We start from the raw sequence: 24,277 nt of genomic DNA, 5'->3' as shown, positions 1-24,277 counted from the left end.
CAGACTTTAGCGGTGCAGAATTTGAGCGGTTTGTGTTTATATCGGGTTGCTTTACCTTCTATGGCTGTGTAAACATTCCCTCTCATGCGTTTGTTTATTCCTAAAGTGATTGAATGAAGAGGCAGAGCTCAGGCTGCTAATGTGTTTATATATCACTTAATCACATTCACCTTAAAGAGCCGTATCAGGTGAAAGATGCTCAATCAGATTCACACACTGAGGAAAACCCTGCTGAGAATCACGCTATTATTAGTGGTATTTGCCAGTTTTACTCTTGGTAGTCAACTGGTGTTGCTGATATCTATTCAGGGTAATGCAATCTGCAGATTGCAAAAAAGATATGCGCATTTATTTTACTCAGAATGCTTCAGAAATATTTGATATATGTGCATTATGCACCAATAAGGCTGATGTTGCGTCTGAATGACTTCTGCTGTTAATCGGCTAAGTTGGGTTGGAGTAAGGTTCACACCGTGAGTTTCAGTAAATGCATTGGGTTGTATATAGATCCCCATTGATGCTTTTTTCTAAGAGTATGCATCAGGGTTAGGGATTAGTCCGAAACTAACCGACCTTTTCAAGCCCAAGATCCCTGACCTCGGCCTTGATGAAAGGCAAGATCTACCTATAGATTTATTATGGCCCAATTGCAAAGCAAATTGACCAATTGGCCAACAGCTGCCTTTTTTATTCTTCTTTTTATTTGTTTAAGCAAATTTATCTTGTTGTTAATATAACTGGCCTTAAAAAACTGTAGCCATTTGAAATTGAGAGTCAACCACTGTATTTTAAAGGGCTGGTTGATTATGATTTGACTTTTCTAACTTTAGTTAGTGTGTAATGTTGCTGTTTGATCATAAACAACATCTGCAAAGTTACGACGCTCAAAGTTCAAAGCAAAGGGAGATATTTGCTTTTAAAGAAATGGCTTTTTAAGGACTACAACAAACGGCTGGTAGAGACTACACCACATTCCTCCCGGGTTAGTGACATCACCAACCCTAGAATTTACATAAACCCCGCCCCCTGAACACGATTTATAGATTATCAAGACAGAATATGCTAATCAATGACTAGAAGATAACTATACATAAGCTGCATAAATTCATAAACTAACCATTCAGAAATGTCCTGTTGGTTCTACATGTTGTCACTTCTTCTTGAGTCTCTCCATCATTGTCTGACTCCGGTTTGAACATAAAAGTCTAAAAGTTTTAGAAATTTTTAGTGCATGTCTGTGTGAGTGCAAGCTCTTGAAGCTCCGCCCCCTGTGCCGGGAGCAGCAGCTCATTTGCATTTAAAGGGACAGACACAAAACGGTGCGTTTTTGCTCACCCTCAAAAAAGTGACAATTTTAACATGCTACTGTATATAAAAATATCTGTAGAGTATTTTGAGCTAAAACTTCACACACTTACTCTGGGGACATCAGAGACTTATTTTACTTCTTGTGAAAAGGGCATTATACCAGCCCTTTAATCACAATCCAAACAAAGATTCTACACAGCATGTAGCATAAACAGTTGTTTTTGCCTTAGAACAAATATAGAATGGTCTGACTTTAGCTTTGTGAAACTGTTACATAAGACACACCTGCATAAATCAAAAACAGACGGACTGAACAAAAATGCAAATTCACTCTCTGACAGCAGGTGGCGCTCATGGAAAAGAAGCGTTTCTTTGGGTACTGCTGTAAAAAAACAGCTGCTGATTTTAACCTTGATAATGTGTTTTTTGTACTTATCTTTCTGTATTTTCGGGAGCTACCGGGACAGTGATAAAGATCTACCAGTCGTACCAGTTATTTTACTTAGTGACAGGACTAGTAACTGCATGGACACTACTGTAGCATCGTGTTTTGCAACAAGTGCCACTTAGTTTACAAACTAGTTTAATTTTTTCCTCAAAATCAAATAAAAAGTAGACTAAAGGTGTTTGTTCAATTGAGGCCTGGAGGAATTCAATTAATCGTACCTGTTTGTGCTAAACTTTGTAAATGTCAGCCGTAATCTGATTGCTCTGTTATGTAAGGAGCAAAGCAGCTTAAGAGTGTGAGAATTTGCCCCATCAGCAAGTTTTCTCAGATGACATTCGTCTCAGTTGTTCTGATTTAATGAGTTGCTCGGTTCACACAGATGATGGGCAGTTAACGCAGCCGCTGAACCTGCTGATGACTTGATAGGTCTAGAACTAGACTAGACTAGATAGGATTAGAAAGAATAAACACAAAGAGCTTTAACTTCTTCTTCTCTATCCAAAACACGGTTCAGTTACGCATCCACACAAGGCCGTCAGGAGGAATAACACCAGTGCACTTCCTCCCCCAGCACACTTCTTAAAGGATTAGTTCACTTTCAAATGAAAATTAGCCCATGATTTACTCACCCTCAAGCCATCCGAGGTGTATATGACTTTCTTCTTTCAGACGAATACAATCAGAGTTATATTAAAAAATGTCCTGGCTCTTCCAAGCTTGATAATGGCAGTGGAACCAACAGATTGAAGCTCAAAACGTGCATCTATCCATCATAAACGTGCATCTATCCATCTTAAAAGTGCATCTATCCATCATAAACGTGCATCTATCCATCATAAAAGTGCATCTATCCATGATAAACGTGCATCTATCCATCATAAACGTGCATTTATCTATCATAAACGTGCATCTATCCATCATAAACGTGCATCTATCATCATAAAAGTACATCTATCCATCATAAACGTGCATCTATCATAAACGTGCATCTATCCATCATAAACGTGCATCTATCCATCATAAACGTGCATCTATCCATCATAAAAGTGCATCTATCCATCATAAACGTGCATCTATCATAAACGTGCATCTATCCATCATAAACGTACATCTATCCATCATAAACGTGCATCTATCCATCATAAACGTGCATCTATCCATCATAAACGTGCATCTGTCCATCATAAAAGTGCATCTATCCATCATAAAAGTACATCTGTCCATCATAAACGTGCATCTGTCCATCATAAAAGTGCATCTATCCATCATAAAAGTACATCTATCCATCATAAACGTGCATCTATCCATCATAAACGTGCATCTATCCATCATAAAAGTGCATCTATCCATCATAAACGTGCATCTATCCATCATAAAAGTACATCTGTCCATCATAAACGTGCATCTATCCATCATAAACGTGCATCTATCCATCATAAACGTGCATCTATCCATCATAAACGTGCATCTATCATAAACGTGCATCTATCCATCATAAAAGTACATCTATCCATCATAAACGTGCATCTGTCCATCATAAACGTGCATCTGTCATCATAAACGTGCATCTGTCATCATAAACGTGCATCTGTCCATCATAAACGTGCATCTGTCCATCATAAACGTGCATCTGTCCATCATAAACGTGCATCTATCCATCATAAACGTGCATCTATCCATCATAAACGTGCATCTGTCCATCATAAAAGTGCATCTATCTATCATAAAAGTACATCTGTCCATCATAAACGTGCATCTGTCCATCATAAACGTGCATCTATCCATCATAAACGTGCATCTGTCCATCATAAAAGTACATCTGTCCATCATAAACGTGCATCTGTCCATCATAAAAGTGCATCTATCCATCATAAACGTGCATCTATCCATCATAAACGTGCATCTATCCATCATAAAAGTGCATCTATCCATTATAAACGTGCATCTATCCATCATAAACAAACTCCACACGGCTCTGGCGGGTTAATAAAGGCCTTCTGAAGCAAAACGATGAGTTTGTGTAAGAAAAAAATTTTCATATTTAACAAGTTACAAAGTAAAATTCTAGCTTCCGGCCAAACGAACATACGCAGTCTCTACTTGCCCCTAATGCGCAACACACGTAACTCATGACGTCAAAAGTAGCGTAGTACGTCATGGCATAGTGTAAATATCAACAGTTCGTCGCATTACTCACATAAGTTGAGCTTTACACTAAAGTCGAATCTGTAAGTTCGTTCCGTCGGAAGCTAGTTATTTTACTTTATAAAGTTTTAAATATGAATATTTTTCTTACACAAACTCATCGTTTTGCTTCGTTTGCTGGAGTTCGTTCATGATGGGTAGATGCACTTTTATGAGCTTCAAATTGTTGGTTGCAATCCACTGCCATTATCAAGCTTGGAAGAGCCATGACATTTTTTAATATAACTCCGATTGTATTCGTCTGAAAGAAGAAAGTCATACACACCTAGGATGACTTGAGGCTGAGTAAATCATGGGCTAATTTTAATTTTTAAGTGAACTACTCCTTTAAGGTCTTACACCAAACCCGCCGCTCAACCACAGAGAAGCAGGGACTTCGGTTACACATAGACCGTGGTCGTGTGTAAAGGTGAACCGGAAGGAGGATATTACCCACAGACCTTTTCACCGACTCTCCTGTGACAATGTTCTCGTTGAGGTTTTTGTTTTTTAAGCATGAGGTCACTTTAAAGGGATCGCTCACCCAACAATGTCATCCCAAACCCATAAGGCTTTTGGTTAATCTTCAAAGATATTTTTGTTTCTGTGTCCAGGTCACCAAAACTTAGAAGAAATATGATTGCTTTATATGACGAACAGATTTAATTTAAGCTTTTATTTACATATAAACAATGATCTACACAAATACTCAAATGTGTGTTTGTGTGTGTGTGAGTGAGTGAGTGAGTGAGTGAGTGAGTGAGTGAGTGAGTGAGTGAGTGAGTGAGTGAGTGAGTGTCATTGTTACATATGTTACATGTACTTACCATAGTAAATTATGCATAATTACATGCAACTAACCCTCAACCAAACCCTAATCCTACCCTAACCTTATAGTAAGTGCATGCTGTAAATTAACATTACTCAGTACTTAAATGTATAATTACACTGTAACAATGTTAAAACTGTTAAAATAAAGTGTAACCCTTTATTTTAAGATGTCATTGTTACAGTGTAATTATATATTTAAGTACTGAGTAATATTAAGCAACTACATGTACTTACTATAGGGTTAGGGTAGGATTAGGGTTTGGTTGAGGGTTAGTTGCATGTATTTATGCATAATGTATAGTTATTACTACAGTAAGTACATGTAACAATGACACTGTAAAACAACATGTAACAATGACACTGTAAAACAACATGTAACAATGACACTGTAAAACAACATGTAACAATGACACTGTAAAATAAAGTGTTACCAAATAAAGTGTAACCTAATTTTCGAGTGAACTATCCCTTTAAAGAAGAGGTCAGTTTTGGCTGTGTACAGTATTTTAAGGGAAAGCCAGAGGTAAAAGAAGCCCTCGCTTGGACTCAGTGTCCTTAGATGCTAATCAGATTACCATAGGGGAGGAGTTGGGGTTAGCGAAGGCCACATGAAGACATCTGTCACTTCGTGTGAAAGGGGAGGAGATTGTGCAACTCAGAGTCTAGGAAGCACTTGCACATCTCAAGACGAGGCTCCAGCTCAGATGTATTGATGGACTGTACGGGTCACTTCATCGCTCCCTTCCAGGCCGTAACCAGAGGCATGAAACGAAAGCGCCTGCTCAAGTCCTACAGGTATAGAGCGGCTCGGAAACTCTTACTTGCACACACTGGAGGTTTCTTGATCTGACACGGGGAGATAAGCTCATTCTGGTTAGCTAAACTCAAGTGTTTGTCTGTGGTGAACTGGCAGGAGCTGTGGCTGCCAAGCTGTGAAGTTTGTAGTTTGCAGTGAAGATTTCTGTACATCTCGTTGTCAGATTCTCTTCGTTTTCCTTGTATTTGCATTGAAATGTCATAGTGCGTTCGGGGTATATGTAAATAAAGTTAGAGAGGACAGGTGTACCCATTGCTTGCATAAATATCACTTGCATTCATTTATTGATTCCAGCCTGTTGCTTGTGATGATGAAGAAAAAAGGATTCATGTTAGCATGTCAAATTTGGTAACACTACAGTGTCCTTGTTACATGTTACATGTTCTTACCATAGTAATAACAGTAAATTATGCATAATTACATGCAACTAACCCTCAACCAGATCATAATCTTACACTAACCCTGTAGTAAGTACATGTAGTTGCTTTATATTACACAGATATATAATTACACTGTAACAAAGACACCTTAAAATAAAGTGCAACCTCAAATTTGTATCCTTTGTTTTTAGTTATAATAATAATAAAAAAACTGTAATATTAAATTTAATTAATTGCTATTTTTTGCAGCTTTTACTATTTTTCTCATTATACGCTATTGTTCAAAAGTTTGGGGTTTGTAAGATATTTTTAATGTTTTTTTTGAAAGAAGTCTCTTTATTTGATCAAAAATACAGTGCGATATTAATTAATAATAGTGAAATATTATTACAATTTAAAATAACTGGTTTCTATTTGAATATATTTTAAAATATAATTTATTCCCCGCACACACTTGAGTATTTTCTGCATTTACGGTCACAGCACATCAGATTAGGATGTGGGAAATTGTGCGATATTCATTTTGAAAGAGGAAGCTGGCTTTGGCCCCCTACGTTGATAAATTGCCTTGATACTTCTTTTTTTCAGTTTCCTTCACAAGGAAACCTCAAGTGTTTCACCAAAGATGTTATTGATGAAACGTCTTTGCTTTGCATTGACGCACATCTCACATTTAAGACCAGTTACAGGTTCTCACGCATTTACTAGCTGCAGGATTCTGGATAAAATCAGAATCACTATTTTTGTGTTTCAAATAGAGATCGTGATTCTCAAATGATTCTTAAAGCAACACCAAAGCACTTTTCCTCTTCGGTCCCCCTACAGGTTGGAAGCGGAATTGTCCATTACCGCTGTCGTAAATAAGTTAGCCTACCATCGCACACACGCTATTTGGTTATTTACATTTACATTTAGTCATTTATCAGACGCTTTTGTCCAAAGCGACTTACAAATTAGGACTAAATTAAGCGAGTCATCGTGAAGAGGCGAAAAACAACGCAAGAAGTGCTCAATATACGAAGTTCAGGCATTGTTCAGAGTAGCATAAGCCCGATAAACGAGGATTTAAAGGAAAAGGAAAGGTTTTTTTATTTTTATTTTTTTTTATCCAGCACCGGCTTTGGAGTGAACGATGTCCACAGACAAGGAAGAGTATGTTGCATGATTTTATGAAAGTATGATGTATTGCGACATCAGAAACGAAGAAAAACTAAATAATGATATTGCTTGCTATTTTTTCGCTATTGTAACGCTTGCCGTAAAGCAAGTAAAATTTGTAGTTTCTCAAATTTGTAGTCTCGTTCGAACTACAGATCCGCTACCCGATCTGGGGTGCTTTTCACGAACAACGACGTAACTCGCTGCTTAACTACAATAGTACGATGCATCGTTGAAGAAATCAACTAGCTAGTCACGACTGTTTCCCGAAACCGTATTGTCGCAAATTGGTCGTTCAACCACGTTGGTTAATGACGTCACGCAGGTGGTGGAGTAATAACTTATTTTAATGAATCTGTTTGAGATCGAATTAACGCTAGATGTATAGATATAAATTACAGACATGGGAGGACTATTTCTCATTTTTCTCAGTTATTTTGCTTTATTTCCAGATTCAGTCATAGGCTCGTTCACATAGCACACATGCGCACTCTTCAACAACGACACTTTAAATCTCTTGACAAACTAAAAGACGTAAATGACATTTGTATGTATTCTAAATAAAAGACACAGGTTGTACTGAATGTCAGCTTGCTTATTTGGCTCAAGATAAGGATTTATCGAGTCCACATGACATGCAAACAAGAAACTCTGCTTCTAACCACAGATTGAGATCTGTCGTTCCAACTACACAACTTTGCAATGCTGTTTGCGAATGTTCATTAGAACGATGGTTTCGGGAAACACTGACTCGTTGAACTATGCTGATAACGACGGAACTTGCGAACATAGTTGGCTAACGATGCTTTTGGGAAACACACCCCTGGCAAACTCTAATAGTGCGGTTATAGCCGGTAGAGGGTCGCAAAGCGAATGCAGAAGTGCCGTTCACCCTGTTACGACTTGATGAACCACTGAAACGATTTTGGAAACGTTATTTTAAGGTACAAAAGAATCTTTGGTGTTGCTTTAACAGACAGCTAAATTAAATAACGTCAATTTACTAGAGGTTCTGACAAAATGTTAATTGCTGCAGTCTATTTAAAAATGTTTAATTAGAATTAATTATTTAAAAAACAATTGTTGAGTGAATGATTCAATGACTCACTCGTAAAGATTGACTTTTTTCATTACTAGATGATTCAGTGTTTTTGAACAAATCTCTTGAATGAATGATTCAATGGCAAATACATTTTTTAACAGTCACTTGTCGCCACCTACTGGTGTAACGATGTAATCAATACAATCCTTATGTGAAGCGTCAAATAACTTTCAGAAGGTCTATTTTGATCATTACCGTAGACATATATCCGAACTATAAACTTTTATCCCAGTTCTTCTGTGATCAGCTAGTTCTGATAAATAATGTCTAATGGAATATATGGCAGATTATTATCATCATTATAGTGCAGTAGTTTGTCAAAAGATAGACATTCCTCCCACTAATGTGCAGTTTTATGATTTCTATCTTGTCCACCAGAGGGCGTCGTACTGTTTTCCTGCAGCTCTTCATTAGTCGGGTTCTGCTGAGGCTTTGCAGAACGATCTGAAAAGCTTAAAGCCATTAGATGTACATTGCACATGTACTTCCTTCACCTCGTTGCAAAATGTGAACGCTTGCCCTGTCTGTCAGAAACACTCATGCCACAAGACACAAGTGATGTGTGTCATCAGAATGTCATGAGACGCTGTGCTAATATTGCGCACACAATTTCCCATCAGCTCACAATGAGTTCGCTTATTCTAAATAACAGTCTAACAACTGCTGGCTTCCAGGAAATGTGATATTGTTCTAATCACAGCCATGTTAAAACATGTTTCCAAGAACGGCAGTGAATGGAAAGATTTAATCAAGAATATGTCCTTTTATGTCTATCAGTCATGCAGACGACATTAGCGTGACGTAAAATGAGTTTGCATTTAATTTGGCCGGCACTTTCTATCACAAGTGTCTGTAGATATGGTCCTCCTCACTTGTCGTGATCATTATGTTCGGTCACACTTCTGCTCTGCTAATTGCTGTAATTAAAGCGCGTGTCTGCTAGGAATCCGAGTGGACTGTAACGACGGATGGAGGGGCTCGTGTGGAAGTGCAAGTCTCAGCCCAAATCCTCCGATGTTGCACGCTACTTCATGGATCAGTAAGTCTTTTTATTAGATCAGATACGGTCTGCTGGGCAATATCACTCACACACACTCACATGTAAGGAAATTCAATTGCATTCTCATATCTAAGAGTGCCAGTAAGAGCATCTCGAGTTCAGCGTTGAGGAAGCCGAAGTGTGCAGTAAAGCACATCATGCAGAATACACACACACACTCTTCAAAATAAAGGACCTAAAAGGGTTTTACAGCTTGACGTCATACGAGAACCACAAAAGTGCCACAAATATTTTTTTTTAAATGCCCAACCCATTTTACTTAGTGAAACAGAATATTCAGTGAGAAAAAATATAGTTGCTAAACATTCTAGATGTTCCTAAACATCTACATTTGGCAATTAGTTGAATTTATCCAATAGCTTATTGGATGCAAGTTATTGCATTTTAATTTAAACATTACAAGACATTTCTGTAACACTTTACTCAAAGCCTTTATGTATGATGCATTATAAAATAAACGAAATGGTAAAATAAAGAATGAATAAATAAAAGTATTTTAATGCATCAATTATGTACCTTGTAATGCATTTTATGAATAATTGTAACCATAGTTATAATACATTATAATAATTATCTATTCATTGTTACACTTTTAGAAAGTATAATGCATTAAAACACATGACAAACAACCAATTTTAGAATTTGCAAATGTTATTTTAAGAAATTTATGAAAAGATATAATGCATTATAAAGTAGATTATGAATACCTTTATAATGCATTATACATAACCAATTTTCAAAACATCTTTTCATCTCATAATTTTCGCTCAAAATTGAGCTATTGTGAGTTATAAATTCAGAATTGTAAGATAGAAAGTCACAGTTACCTTTTTAATTTTTTATTCCTGAATCCTGCACTTTAAGACCGGAAACATGTATTGAAAACAAGGCCATTTAAGCTTTCAGAAACACCTCCATATCTCCTGACTCCTGTCGAGACCGTCACACACACTCCAGCTCGTCGCTTTCCCATGGAGAGGCTCGTTCTGTCTCACACTCGTTCCTTTTTTATACAGGCAAATCTCCTCTCACATGGAACCACATAGAACACCTTAGCAACCAAATAGCAAAACCCTAGCAACCACCAGGGCATCATGGGAATCGTCTTCAGATGTTTCTCCTGAAATTCCATGAGCTTTGATCATTTAGTCTGGGAAGAATTTGATGGGAAATGTTGAGATCTCTCTAAACTTTTCATATTGAAAGATCTGACTTTTGATCAGTGTTATTTTACTATTATAGTATTTTGTCATTTTTTTAATTAACTTTTTTAAATATTATTTAATTTTTTTTTTTTATAAATGTTATATGCTTTCATAATTTTTTAGCTTTTTATATTTTTATTTAACTTTAATTATTTTAGTACTTTTTCAGTTAATGTTTCAGTTTTTTTGATTAATGTTATTTTACTATTCATTTTTTAATTCATTTTTATTTATTTGTTGTGCTTTCATAATTTTTATTCGGCTTTTTTATATTTCTATTTAACTTTAATTAATTTGAGTACTTTTTTCAGTTAGTTGCCAATGCAACATTTCTAATTTTCATTAAAAAATAAATATATTTTATGTTATTTCAGCTACCGTAAACCGTGTAAATAGTTTACCTTTAGTAAACAATAGCACTGTTTGTCCTGTTTCATCTTTCCTTTATTTATAAAGCACTTTACAACTACTTTATGTATCTAAGTGCTGTACAATCATGAACATTTGAGACATAAAAACAAACATATCAACACTTCTAAGTAAAAGCCAAAGAATACAAATCAGCTTTTAGCTGAAACTAGAAATACTGTTGGCGACTCTAATATGTGTCTAAACTGATATTTTGTGTTAAATCTGTGGAGTTGAGTGTTTTCCTGAGCTCTATGTGACGTCTTTATTCAGGAGAAACGTGAGAAGCGGGAGGTCTCGATTTGCTCTGTCTTGGAGAATGAATTGAGATGCTAAAGAGATTTCATTGTGTTTTTTCTCTCCCTTGGGTGATGTTCTTCTTGTCATAGTTAGCGTGAGTGTGTGTGTGTGTTTGAGAAGTGGGCTCTGACGCTGTCACCAGCTGCATTTCCACCCCCTCCGCTCCCTCAAGCCGTCCGCTCTGGTTCCCTCGCTGAGATACGGCACACACACACAAACACAGGACCCTGAGGGTTTATCCCTCCTCACACACACACACACACACACACACACACACTCCCACTGCTAGGCCAGTGCTAGGACTAGAAACGTGATATTCACTCCGGCTTACTTCCCCTGCAGACACAGAGACTCAGAGACGCATAGTTGGAGCACAGATCTGGATTATCTGGAGAACATGTCCATCACGGAGAAGGACAGACTTTGACGAGGTCTAGAGAAAACCGAGAGACATTTCGTCATGAGTATCGTTATGAAACCGCGCTCGCGCTCCACCAGCTCTCTCAGGAACACGGAGGGAATCTGGTAAAGTTTTACTCGTTCTGGCTTTCACAGGCATGCGTTCAGATCCGGCTTAATGTTCAGTGAGGAAAGTGGCATCTCGTAGTTCAGTGTCTACCACAGATCTGCTTTTTATTAATGTTAAATATAGTTATACTTTGGTGAGCACCCACATAGAAAATTGAGGCTAATACTGATAGCTAATTATTCTTGGCTAATGAAAGCGTAATAATCTGACTGAAGATGTTTTTAAAGCTGTTTTAGATCAGAAATATATATATATATGTCTGTGTGTGTGTGTGTGTGTGTGTGTGTGTGTGTGTGTGTGTGTGTGTCTGGTTGACAATTTGAATATAAATATTTTCAAAAATATTTTACATATTTGTACGTGTTTTTAATAGTATCTAAATTATTTTATAATTAAAGAATATATATATATATATATATATATATATATATATGAAGAGTTCAGATGCAAAAGCCTCTAAATGCCATCTGAAATTTTCTCATAGAATGATCATTTTTATCAAGCTCGTATATTTAAGTTCAGTAATTTCACTTAAATGACAATGAATAGGTAATCTTCATTGCCATTTAAGTGAAATTATTGAATTTAATATATGAGCTTGATAAAAATTATCATTCTATGAGAAAATTTCAGATGGCATTTAGAGGCTTTTGCATCTGAACTCTTCATATATATCTATATATAAATGTGTGTGTGTGTGTGTAATTCAAAAGTATTTTACATATTTTGGCAGATTTTAAATAGTATCTAATATATCCATATATATATATATGTGTGTGTGTGTGCATGTGTGTGTAATTTTTAATAATGCTATTATTTATATGCAAATAGTCACAGTTTGATTATTAATCACAACTTTTTGTGCTTATGACTCTATAAACACTATGTTCCATTAAAATGGTTGAATGTTTAGTCAACATGAAACCCATTTTTAACTTTTGTAACCTATTTCTGAGTAAAACAGGATAATTAACAAGAAAAAAAGTAGGACGAGACCCGTTCGGTCTCTGTTTGAGATCGGGAAGTGACTGCGCTGTGAAAAGTGGGCGTCACATACCAGAAAGGAGTCAAGTTGAAAAACAAGGGTTTGGTGACGTCAGCCGAATAGAAAAGTTTGAGCAAGTCCAAGTTTTATATGGAATAACCTGCGCTAAAGAATCGTTCACAATAATGTAATGTCTAGCTGACCACTGCTAGTTCTTGTGTATGAGTCTAGCGTGTTTGTTGTTAGCTGACATCACTGTGGCTTTAGTGCGGTGTAAAAATATCTGTGCCCATAGAAAGACGTGAATCTTTTCCCAGCGTCGACCACTGGTCCTTCGTTCTTTCATAATCCCGTCGTTGGGAGCTTGAGTCAGATTTCAGATGTGCCTTTAGAGACCATTCACAACACACGAGACCACAATAGCTCACGCATTCCACCACCAGAATAACCACCCGTTATCATCCTGCAAAAACAATGCATACGGCCACAATAGGCATCATTATTGCAGGATAATAATCGTTCACTGTGACTTTTCTACTATGAGTGTGTTTCAGGAGCATATTAAAGAGCAGATGCCCCAGTACGCTCCAGCGCTCGTCTCTTTCTCCTCTCGGCTCACACCGTCAGCTCTGACCTGGAAACGCTGGGAAACGCTCGTGGCAAGTCACCAAACCCCTTTCTCTGTGGACTCGGTCTCCTGCATGCCATCTATCCAGGGACGACCTCTGCCTAAATAGGCCAAGGGCATCTCTCTTTCCCTCTCTCTCTTCCCGTGCGTCTTCGGCACCTTTATTAATAAACTCATTGTCGTGTGTATGCGTGCGGTTGGCGGTCAGGGCATTAGAGAGGGCATCTCTCGGGCGCCTGTGGTGCGTCAGGCTCTCAGAGACGAGGCCCGGTGGACCAGCGAACCCCACCGTGACTTTAAAACGCAGGAGATGCAGCTGTTCAGTGACGTGCGGGTCACGTGATGAGCGAGCGTGTGTGACGCTCAGCCTTCGGCCTGGTGTCTGGTGAAGCAGATCGGATGTGTCAGCTCGGCCTGCTGGATGGAGGAGTTTATAAGAGTGTGTTGTGCTGCTGTATGCGTGACGCTTTCCATTCCACTGCGCTACTTTTACATTGTTTTTCAATGTAAACGCATTAGACAGACGTGTTTGAGCGCTGTGCTCACGCTTCGTAGCGTCTCGCGCATGACGTGGCATTCTCAAGGTAAAAAATGCATCTCTTGCCGTTGCACTTTTTTCCGATCCACTGCCTGCGTCTCGCATTTTTAACATCAAAAAGAGTGTTTTGTTGGTTTTATTTAGCTTTATATTGCATTTGAAGTGATGGTTCACCGCTGAAATGGAAGTTGTCATCATTTATTGTGTTTAACAGAAAATAAGTCACACCTGATTATAAGTTGCACTGGGTCAAAATTGCATTGTAAAGAGAGAAAAACAATGCAATTGTTAGTTAATAATCGTGGTTGCATCAGTTTTTAAGTCACATTTTAGTATTACATTCAGAAATACTGGTAAATAAAAACTTAAATGAATAAACTCAGGCTCAGCACTAAGTTGCAACACATTTCAGATTACATATAAAAAAAACAAAAAAAAACCTTGAAAATGAAAAAAAAAGAGAAAATATTCTACAAAATACCTGTTCCAAAGAAAAATGTCATGTGTTTGAAACTTAAATGATGACAAAATTTTAGGGTGAACTGTCTCTTTAAGAACGTTGCAATGTGATTTTTCATTCATAAATATCCCCATAGATACACACTGGTGATGCTTTCGCAATTTAAAGATGACATGAAATCAGAATTCAGCCTGTTTACTTGTTTACTTTCTAAATAAATTAATTCAAGCAAGTTAACGTAAAAAAACGTTTTCATAATCTCTTTCATTACAATATAACAACTTCTCCACTGATGTGGCCTAGGGAAAGGTTGGGGGGAAAAAAATGACATTGACCAATAAAATCCCAGATGGCATGTTTTACTTTTCACAGTCTAATCAGATCTGAAGGATAAAATCTGCTTTCTCTAGTAAAAGCATCATATTATTGAACTTGTGACTAATGCTTCATGTAAATGCATCAATCCCTGCATGTTTATGGTTAATGTGCCAAAACACGTTCATCTAATATCATTTCTTTCCCAATCCACAGCACATTGACGTTTAGTGTACATTCCCATGGTGACCGTCCAAGATAAACAGGTTTGAGTGTATTGGCACCGTGTTACGGGTTGTAAAGTAGACGGTGAAGTAATACGGTACATCCGTTCTGTCCCTTCAGCTCTCCTCTGGAGGTCATATCACAATACACTTCTCCGACAGTATCGGCTAAAGCTCAGGTATCTTTACGCACACGTGTGGTCTCGCTCTTATGCAGAAGTGCATTCGGATGATAACCTGCCAATGTAACTAGTGTAATACTTCTGCTTTAGTCACAAATCTGAGGTCAAACCAGGCCGAATCCCACAGAAGCGCAGAGCACGTCCCAGTGCAGGACAAACATCCCACAGAGAAACTAAAAGCAGTGAGTTTTCCAGTCTCCCCGGTGTCTCATTTGCTGTGCGTCACTAGACATCAGGAGGTTTACTTGTGATGTTCACCATGCTAGTGCATCTGAGAGTCCCTGAGCTCTTATTTTTTCTCATATTAAATGAGCAAATGTTTGGTGTTACATTGCAGGACACGGATTGTCACACAGATTAGGGTTTAGCTGAACCGTGACGTGTCTGACTCAAAGCAAAAGTCTTTTGAGGACTTCACACTGAAGGATCTGACTGCGGGTCATTGATTTATGCATCTCTCTTCAAGGTCAGTCAGAGCTGTCAGGATTTCAGAAGAGAAATTGAATCAGGGTTGCAAACAGACTGCAGAATGGCAAGGAAGTAGAATTAAAAACTATTTAAATAAAACTCATAAAACTACTTCGTCAAGACATACTTCGAATCTTAACTTTTTACAACTTTTGAAGGAATTTTAGATAGTAGATAGAGATAGATAGATTGATAGATAGATAGATAGATAGATAGATAGATAGATAGACATGACAGATCGCTGTTGTGCCTGGCGGCACGTGAACCGATCATTTCTCTTTACTACTAGTTAATAGTAAATAAACACAAATTAACAATAATGTGTAGCCTATGTTGAAAGATACAGTACAACTTACCGAAATGTATATGCCTCATGCATAATATCGATAAATCAGTGTTTTTCAACCGCGGAAAGAGGTCAATAAAACAGCTGGAGAACAATATGTCACACAACATTTACCTCAGAAAGCCAATTAATGACCATAGCATGCTAGATGGCTAGAAAAATTTGTTTTATAATATATTTAGTATTAGTATAAATGAGTATTTTGATAAATATGTGCACTATTACATATTTATTATATTTTTACGTATATCATTAAAATATTATGAAGCTGTTATTATAATAAAAAACACATTATATTTCATTTGAGTTGTTATTTTTTTACATTTAAGAATACCCAGCTGACAGGGCTCTCTGTTTACAGCATTAGGTTATTGAGACAAATTAACATGTATCTACTGTACCTAATATTTATCAAAATGAATCAATATTAAATGAAGATTGGAATCAAACTACAATAATTGAATTGTAAAATTTGTATCAAAGAAATAATAAAAGCAATAGCCTACCAGTAATTGGACCATGAAATTGGTTAGTCAGTCTACCAAATGTTTTGACAATCACAATAGCCCACACTTATTATTATTTTTTCTACACCCCCCCACCCCCATACATAATTCTCACTCCAAGCTAAACTCAAAAGTTGGCAGCCCTGAATGATAGATAGACAGACAAACAGACAGATGATAGATAGATAGACCGATGATAAATAGATTCATTGTTTTAAATAATATGTCAGGCTTTTTTTGCACAATAGAATTTTGCACAATCTGGTCTCAACCACAGCGATGCAAATGTGGCCCAAGTGTAAAACAGGAAGGAAAAGAAGTTTCTTAGGCCTCAAAACAAGTCTTTCAAAACACTCTGGTGTCGAAGCTTTAAGGACGAGGGAAGAGCTTAAGCTCTGAGATCAAGTGACTCAGCAAACCTGTGTACATTAGTTACAAATAACTAAACCTGTGTACATGAGTTCAAGCTGTCAGTTCTCCTCACACACGATGATGTCAGTCTGCAGTGTGTTGTGCTAAACATGCGGTGGTCTGGGTTGTGTTAGCGAGCGTTTAGATCTGACGGCTCATCCTTTTTAGGAGAGGAATTTCTGCATGTTCCACCCCATTACAGATAGACGTTTCTCTTTCTCTTCTCATGCTTCTTAAAGGGGTGCTATAATGCCCTTTTCACAAGATGTAAAATAAGTCTCTGATGTCCCCAGAGTGTGTGTGTGAAGTTTTAGCTCAAAATACCCCACAGATATTTTTATATAACATGTTAAAATTGTCATTTTTGAGGGTGAGCAAAAACGCACCGTTTTGTGTGTGTCCCTTTAAATGCAAATGAGCTGCTGCTCCCGGCACAGGGGGTGGAGCTTCAACAGCTCTGTGTTTACACTGAAAATTTCAAAAACTTTTAGCCTTTTATGTTCAAACCGGAGTCAGACAATGATGGAGAGACTCGAGAAGAAGTGACAACATGTAGAACCAACAGGACATTTCTGAATGGTTAGTTGATGAGTTTATGCAGCTGATGTGTAGTTATCTTCTAGTCATTAGCATATTCTGTCTTGATAATCTATAAATCATGCTCCGGGGGCGGGGTTTATGCAAATTCTAGGGTTGGTGATGTCACTTACCCGGGAGGAATGTGGTGTAGTCTCTACCAGCCGTTTGTTGTAGTCCTTAAAAAGCCATTTCTTTAAAAGCAAATATCTCCCTTTGCTTTGAACTTTGAGCGTTGTAACTTTGCAGATGTTGTTTATGCTCAAACAGCAACATTACACACTAACTAAAGTTAGAAGAGTCAAATCATAATCAACCACCCTGTTAAGTTTTGAAATCTGCTCTTTTGTTTGGCCTGCAAACAAAAGCCGAGACGAAACAGTCGAGCGTCTCGTTGACGCGGATCCAGTTCCACGTGTTTCTGCCGTTTCACCCATTCAGACTTTCTAGGTAATTGACGTGTGGAGTGAGTCACTGAGGATTTGTCTGGGTTTCAGATGAGCTGGTGCTCGCAGGGAAACTCGCTCACCTGATGAATCAGTGTGTGTGACGTCACGAGGACCTCAGCGTGACCATTAGCTTCTTTACACAAACGCCAGCTAAACCCACTGACAGTACCTGTGTGTGTGTTAGACGTCACTGAGAGGGAAACCTCTGTGCTTAGCCTCTGCTAGCGTACGCTCATTATGATAAGCAGCTTTAGCTTTAGGAAAGGCAATCTCCATGAGTTCACAAACAGGGTTCGTACAAGGTGCTTCAAATACTTTTTTGTCATTTCAGTTAAGTAAATTTAAGTTAAAACAGACATATTTATGAATAAGTACTTGCAAAGTGCTTGAGTTATTGAAAGACAATATATACATGTATACAAATACATATGAAATTAGTGTTGTTGTTGTTGTTTTTAAAGAAAAAACACAAATACAATCTTTTCACACAAAAATGAATGCTGTGTATCTGATATAGAGCCATTTCACATGGCTATTAACATATGATGGACTTGAATAGGATTTTGAAATCCTATTAAAATTGCATTTCTGAAATACCTTTCTTAGAATTTGAAAGATAATATTGTTTGATAAGTGAGATCTCTGATTGCATTCCTAGAAAACCAAAACCAGTAGTGCTTTCATATGACAGTATCTGTGTGAACACTGTAAACATCTTCATCTTCATTCACGATCAGATCTGTGAGGTTAATTTGCTGCGCTCAGTAGTGCAAGAGTTTCACTAAAAATAAAAATAAATGTGCGCAAACTCTAAATGCATTTCATTTTTATGAAATTTAAGGTAAAAAATATTTTAAATGGCATAACAAACATCTTAATGATTATTTTAAGAGGTCTTAAATGTGGAGATGGAAAAACAGGAATGCGACACGGCTTAATGTGATTATTAATCTTCAAAAGGCTATGATTTAATTATTAAATATGAGTGCTGCACGTTTCAAACGATTGGTTATGATTTACTGTTGATGAGTTATGACTATGCTTCCTGTATGATGTTTATTTTGTAATATGTTGTAGATGGGTGTAAGAGTGCATGTTTTCTCATCTTTTTGAATAAGCAGCCGGCAATAGTAAACCATTGACATTTCAAAATAAGAGTCCCGGTGTGTTTTAGTCCTGCATTATTCATAGATCTGTTTTTCCTGGATGATCTTGGTATTTTGGTTACACACTGTTACTAGGATTTAATTCAACGGAAACACTTGTATTTTCTGTCATTATTAACACATAATATTTAATATACAGTTTTTACTAGTACCAGAACAATAATCTGTTTACTACAGTTTACTACAGTATTGGCCAAAAGTGACGTCCGGCCTAGGAAAATTGACATCTTCACCCTTTATTCAAATATTATTAAAAATAGTTTTTGTATGTATATTGCATAATCATGCTTGGAGTATAACACAATGAAACATGACAAACTGGCAATTTTTTTTTTTTACCAAACGTAGTATGTTAAGTCTAACTCTTGTTTATTGGTTGCGTAACACGCTCTCTCTCTCTCTCTCCAGCTTTGACGTGGACAATGGCACGTCGTCAGGACGGAGTCCTCTGGATCCCATGACGAGTCCGGGTTCAGGCCTGATCATTCAGGCTAACTTCGTGCACAGCCAGCGGAGGGAATCGTTCCTCTACCGCTCCGACAGCGACTATGACCTGTCGCCGAAGTCCATGTCCCGAAACTCCTCCATCGCCAGTGACATGTGAGCACTCCAAAACATTTCAAATGTGCCATTCTCCCATTATCCTTTGCTTTATTTGAGGTCAGTTGAGTTTTCTTTTCTTTGGACACGCTTTTGTTTCACAAAAGCACACTTAGAAATGAGATGCTTGTGTCGTGGTTCATCATCATTTCATTTGTCCATGCAGCTATAAAAACACCCAGTTCTTACAGTTTTCCTGTCCGGTAACAAAAAAAAAAGTTTTCCTTTTTTTTTTTTAAACAATCATATCTACAGGTCGACAAAGGACCAATTAGCCGAACCCAAATTATGCTAATTCGAATCAGGCCCACATAAACATTTAGCTGTCTCATCCATTAATGACTGTGTGTGCGTGTGCGTGTACGTGTATATGTGTGTGTGTGTTTGCCCTCAGGTCACATGACCCTCTCGTGTTTACCTCAGCCTTTCTTTCTCTGTCTACATCGTTTCTCTGAAACACACAATGAGGAGAACAAAAGTCTTTATGAACACTATCATTCAATGTTTGGGGTCAGTAATTTAACGAAATTAAGACATTTATATAATGTTACAAAAGACTTTGATCACAAATAAATGCTGTTCTTCACATTCATCAAAAGATCCTGATAAAATGTATCACGATTTCCACAAAAATATCAATGAAAAATAATCATTTCAACATTGATAATAATCATAAATGTTTCTTGAGCATCAAATCATCATATTAGAGTGATTTCTGAAGGATCATGTGACACTGAAGACTGGAGTAATGCTGAAAATTCAGCTTTGATCACAGGAATAAAATACATGTTACACTATATTCACATAGAAAACAGAATTATAATAATATTTCACAATTTTTACTGTATTTTGATCAAAAAAATGCAGCCTTGTTGAGCGGAAGAGACTTCTTTCATAAACATTAAAATATCTTACCGACCCCAGACTTTTAAACACTAGTGTAAATATTGCATCAAATATTAATCTCACCCTCATGTTGTTCCAAACGTGACTTTCTTTCATCTGTGGAACAAAATTAGGATTTTTTTAAGGATGTTGCTCTTCAATTCAGCAAAAGTAAATGGTTGCTGGCGAACAAACCAGGATTTATGTCTCTGGAAATTGACAATTTTGAGATCTACTGTGAATTTCTATAAAGCCATTAGTGTTTTTGCTTCTTTCGAGAGCACGGTATCCACAGCACCCATTAATCATCAAGTTTGGAATGATATGAAGGTGAGTAGATGATTTTTGGAAGAAATATTCCTTTAATATGACATTAATAAAGCCAAAGCAAGTAGCTAAAGTCACTGAAGAACCTGAGAGAGACTCTGACCTCTTTAGAGACACGCTCGTTCAGCTACTTCTCAAACCACAAAGGCAGAAGAAGCAACGTCTGTGTGTGTGTGTATGTGTGTTTGTCTGACAAACTGTGTCCTTATCGATAGGAATAACCACCTGCCGAGACCGGGCCTGGTCTCTCGGAGATCTGAGCCGGTTATTAGTGGAAAGTAAGTTGTGGTTCTGGTTCTGGCTCGCAGCTCCTGGCCTTGCTCTTCCTCAAGGAATGCTCTTGCTTGTCTAATTTGCATCACCTTGCTTCACCTGTAGACGCGAGCATCACAGTCTCACACGCATCGAGACCCCTCACCTACACCCTCACCATTTAATGCACAGAATGACAACCAAATCAACCTGCCACGCAAACCTCAAGGGATGCGACAACAGGGACGTGTCTTCAATTCTCAGGTTGATTTGATTGGTTGAAGATTCTGCGCATTAAACCCTGTGTGTGTCGTAAGCGCGTAGGGGAACGTTATGAAAGATATCGCATGGAGAAGACTGAGTTCGAATGACATGTTGCTTGTGGCTTGGATGTGTGTGTGAGTGTGTGTGTTTGTCAGTCTCCATCTCTGCCATGATCCTGCATTGCATGTGACACTGATAATAGCAGTTTAGAGGTGCACATGTGACTATTATTATTATTATTTCCTCCAGCCGCCGTGAATGCATACGCTCTATTGTGTGGCCTAATTTAATGTTCCTCTCTAGATTGATCTAATAAGCAATACAATGCTTGACATTTAACAGAGATCGAATATTTGTTGAGCTTTACGTCAAATGCTAAAATCGATCAATTATGTTCTGCTCTGCAGTCGTCACATTTAACCAGAAGCGAATCCGTCAGCACCACAAAATTATCATAAATATTTTTAGACACTATTGGCATATGATCACAATGCTTTTAGGAAACGCAACCCTGTGCTTTCGTTGCATTGAAACCCAGTGAGCCTGTTAATGCCTAGCCTTAGACAGCATAACCGTCCTGGTTTAGAACGCTTTACATTGTCTCATATTTTACTTCACAATTGTTTTCTGTAGCATTTTGCCAATGCAATTAATTCTGTGCATGTGCATACATATACATTTTTTGATTATTATTTTGTATTAATATGTAAAATAATTCAATTATTTTATAATTATTATAAACATTTGGTTACGCTTTATTTTAAGGTGTCATTGTTACAGTGTAATTATATATTTAAGTACTGAGTAATATTAAGCAACTACATGCACTTACTATAGGGTTAGTGTGGGATTAGGGTTTGGTTGAGGGTTAATTGCATGTAATTATGCATAATTTACTGTTGGTAAGTGCATGTAACATATGTAACAAGGACACTGTAAAATAAAGTGTTACCAAACATTTTTATTAATACTTTTTAGTATTAATAATTAACATTTCTCTCGCTTTTTTAATGGATCTCTTTGCAATGCATGAACTCTAAATTCATATTGCATGTATTTTTGCGTGCTACTTCTCTTTTGGGACCTTTGCATCTGAAGCATGCCTTAAATTGCTGCCTTTATAGGCCGCTCATTAGCAATAGAGCATACGAATGCAACAGAATAAAGGTGTAATTATGAACTATTGTAGAAATGACTTCAGTTGCATGGCAAAACTAGCACACAAACAACAGCCCAGATCACATAGCGAAAGCAAATGGAACGGTGATAGAAGATATCAGTGCACTTCCTCTCTCTGGCCTGATTTTTGCAAGCTCAGAGCGTTTCTCTATGTAACCCTGCACCAGCTCATGCATTATGTAGAGTCCCGAGGGACGGCGGACGCACGTTTTTGTTTCGTTTTGCCAGAGAATCCATTCTTAAACCGGAATGGCAGGAAATATCATGTCGTTTCCGGAGATTACCGTCTACCGTCTCACTGCTCTTGAAGTTTTAGACGTTCATCGGCCTTTGGATTAACAGTATTGCACTCAGTGCATTTGTTCTTAATACTGTTGGAAAGTCTGAATCATTTGTTTGTGAATCCATTTGATCAGATTTCAATGAAAATGTTCCACTTTATTGTTGATAGTGAAACATTTGGTTTTGTTCAGAATGATTCATTTTTAATTTAAGGCCTGAGACAGACTCGTCTACATGTTTTCTAGGTATGCAAGTTTGATTTCGCGTGTCATTTCACTCCAGAACATGAGAAAACAACTCATAACACAACTCAAGTACATCTTGCATTCTCTGTGTTGCCACAAGGGGCGCTACAGTGAGCATTATCATGAGCTTTATTATATCTATGCTCAGTTTTCTCTTTCCTACTGTCATCAAGCAAACGTTTGAAACTGATCTTACTAAGTTAGCTGTTAAAACCAGTTAAACTGATAATTGAAAGTAAAAATGCATTATTATATTTGCAGATTGCTTGTTTAAGTTTGTTTACTTTCTAAATGTGTAACAATAAATACGTATTATACTGTATTAGAACTTTGGTTTTAATTATCCATATACAATGATCCAGATACAAGGCACAATTAATGCATTAAAAATATTTTTATAATGCATTGAAGTAAGGCTTCAAGTACAATCTGCAAAGTTATAAAGCACAAAGTCCACAGCAAATGAGTTAATCGGTCCAACAAAAAACACCAGCCTGAAGCGCTTCTCTTGTAGTCCTGACATTGTTTCCATTTCATGTTTCTGTTCCGGCTCGCCCTCAAACAAAGTTAGTTAAAAGACCAGGAAGAGTTCATCAATATGTCAAGCAAACAGGTTTTTTCTTTCACTGATTCAGCAAAACAGTTAGTGTAGTTACAGTAGTGTTTACAGCACCTCGGGAAGTTACTGTTAGGGGCGTTACTTTTCTAACACACGCGTTAAGCTGTAGACCAATCACAACAGATTGGCCTGCTGACTAATCAGAGCAGACTGGGGCCTGCTGACCAATCAGAGCAGACTGGGGCCTGCTGACCAATCAGAGCAGGCCACAGTTTTCAGAAGCCTGCAGTGTTTCCGCTACATTCATTCTGCCGCGGTGGTCCGCCACACCACAAATCATCCCTCCACGGCTACGACTATTGTGTTATTGTTAAGCCCCACTAAAGGCATAAAAAACATTGTAAAGCACCATAAAGTTTGGGTGCACTATATTCCAAGACTTCTAAGGTCATTCGATATCATAATGTGAGGTAATAGTGCATATTTAAGTCGTTAAGTTAAAGGAAACTCATCTCTCCTCAGTCATTCTCCATTCAGCATTCAAACAGCGCATCGCGTTTGGTTATGACAGTAACACGATGACACTCTCTCCAAGATCAATGTTCCCATTATTATACTTTATTTGTAGATAAAGGTCTGTGGTTTGCATAAAATGACTTCATCTTGCTGGAGTTTATTGCGCTTTCTAAATCATATTCCT

At 37.5% G+C, this 24,277-nt stretch overlaps 1 protein-coding gene across 3 annotated transcripts in view; it reads left to right on the top strand.

The window, feature by feature from the left end:
* The window catches only part of LOC308684121 (3',5'-cyclic-AMP phosphodiesterase 4D-like), an 85,411-nt gene that overhangs the window by 24,762 nt on the left and 36,372 nt on the right, over positions 1-24,277 (top strand). The window contains exons 2-3 of one of the 3 annotated variants that reach the window (XM_081355190.1): positions 19,393-19,584; positions 21,012-21,074. In XM_081355190.1, coding sequence (XP_081211316.1) covers positions 19,393-19,584; positions 21,012-21,074 — 255 coding nt within the window. Of the gene's footprint in view, positions 1-11,618; positions 11,727-19,392; positions 19,585-21,011; positions 21,075-24,277 lie in introns of those variants that run through there. The other 2 variants (XM_081355192.1, XM_081355191.1) reach the window with 2 other exon arrangements.

The sequence above is a fragment of the Scardinius erythrophthalmus genome (genome assembly GCF_964197995.2).
Source record: "Scardinius erythrophthalmus genome assembly, chromosome: 23".
Taxonomy (NCBI): domain Eukaryota; kingdom Metazoa; phylum Chordata; class Actinopteri; order Cypriniformes; family Leuciscidae; genus Scardinius; species Scardinius erythrophthalmus.
This window is presented reverse-complemented; position numbering and strand designations above follow the sequence as displayed.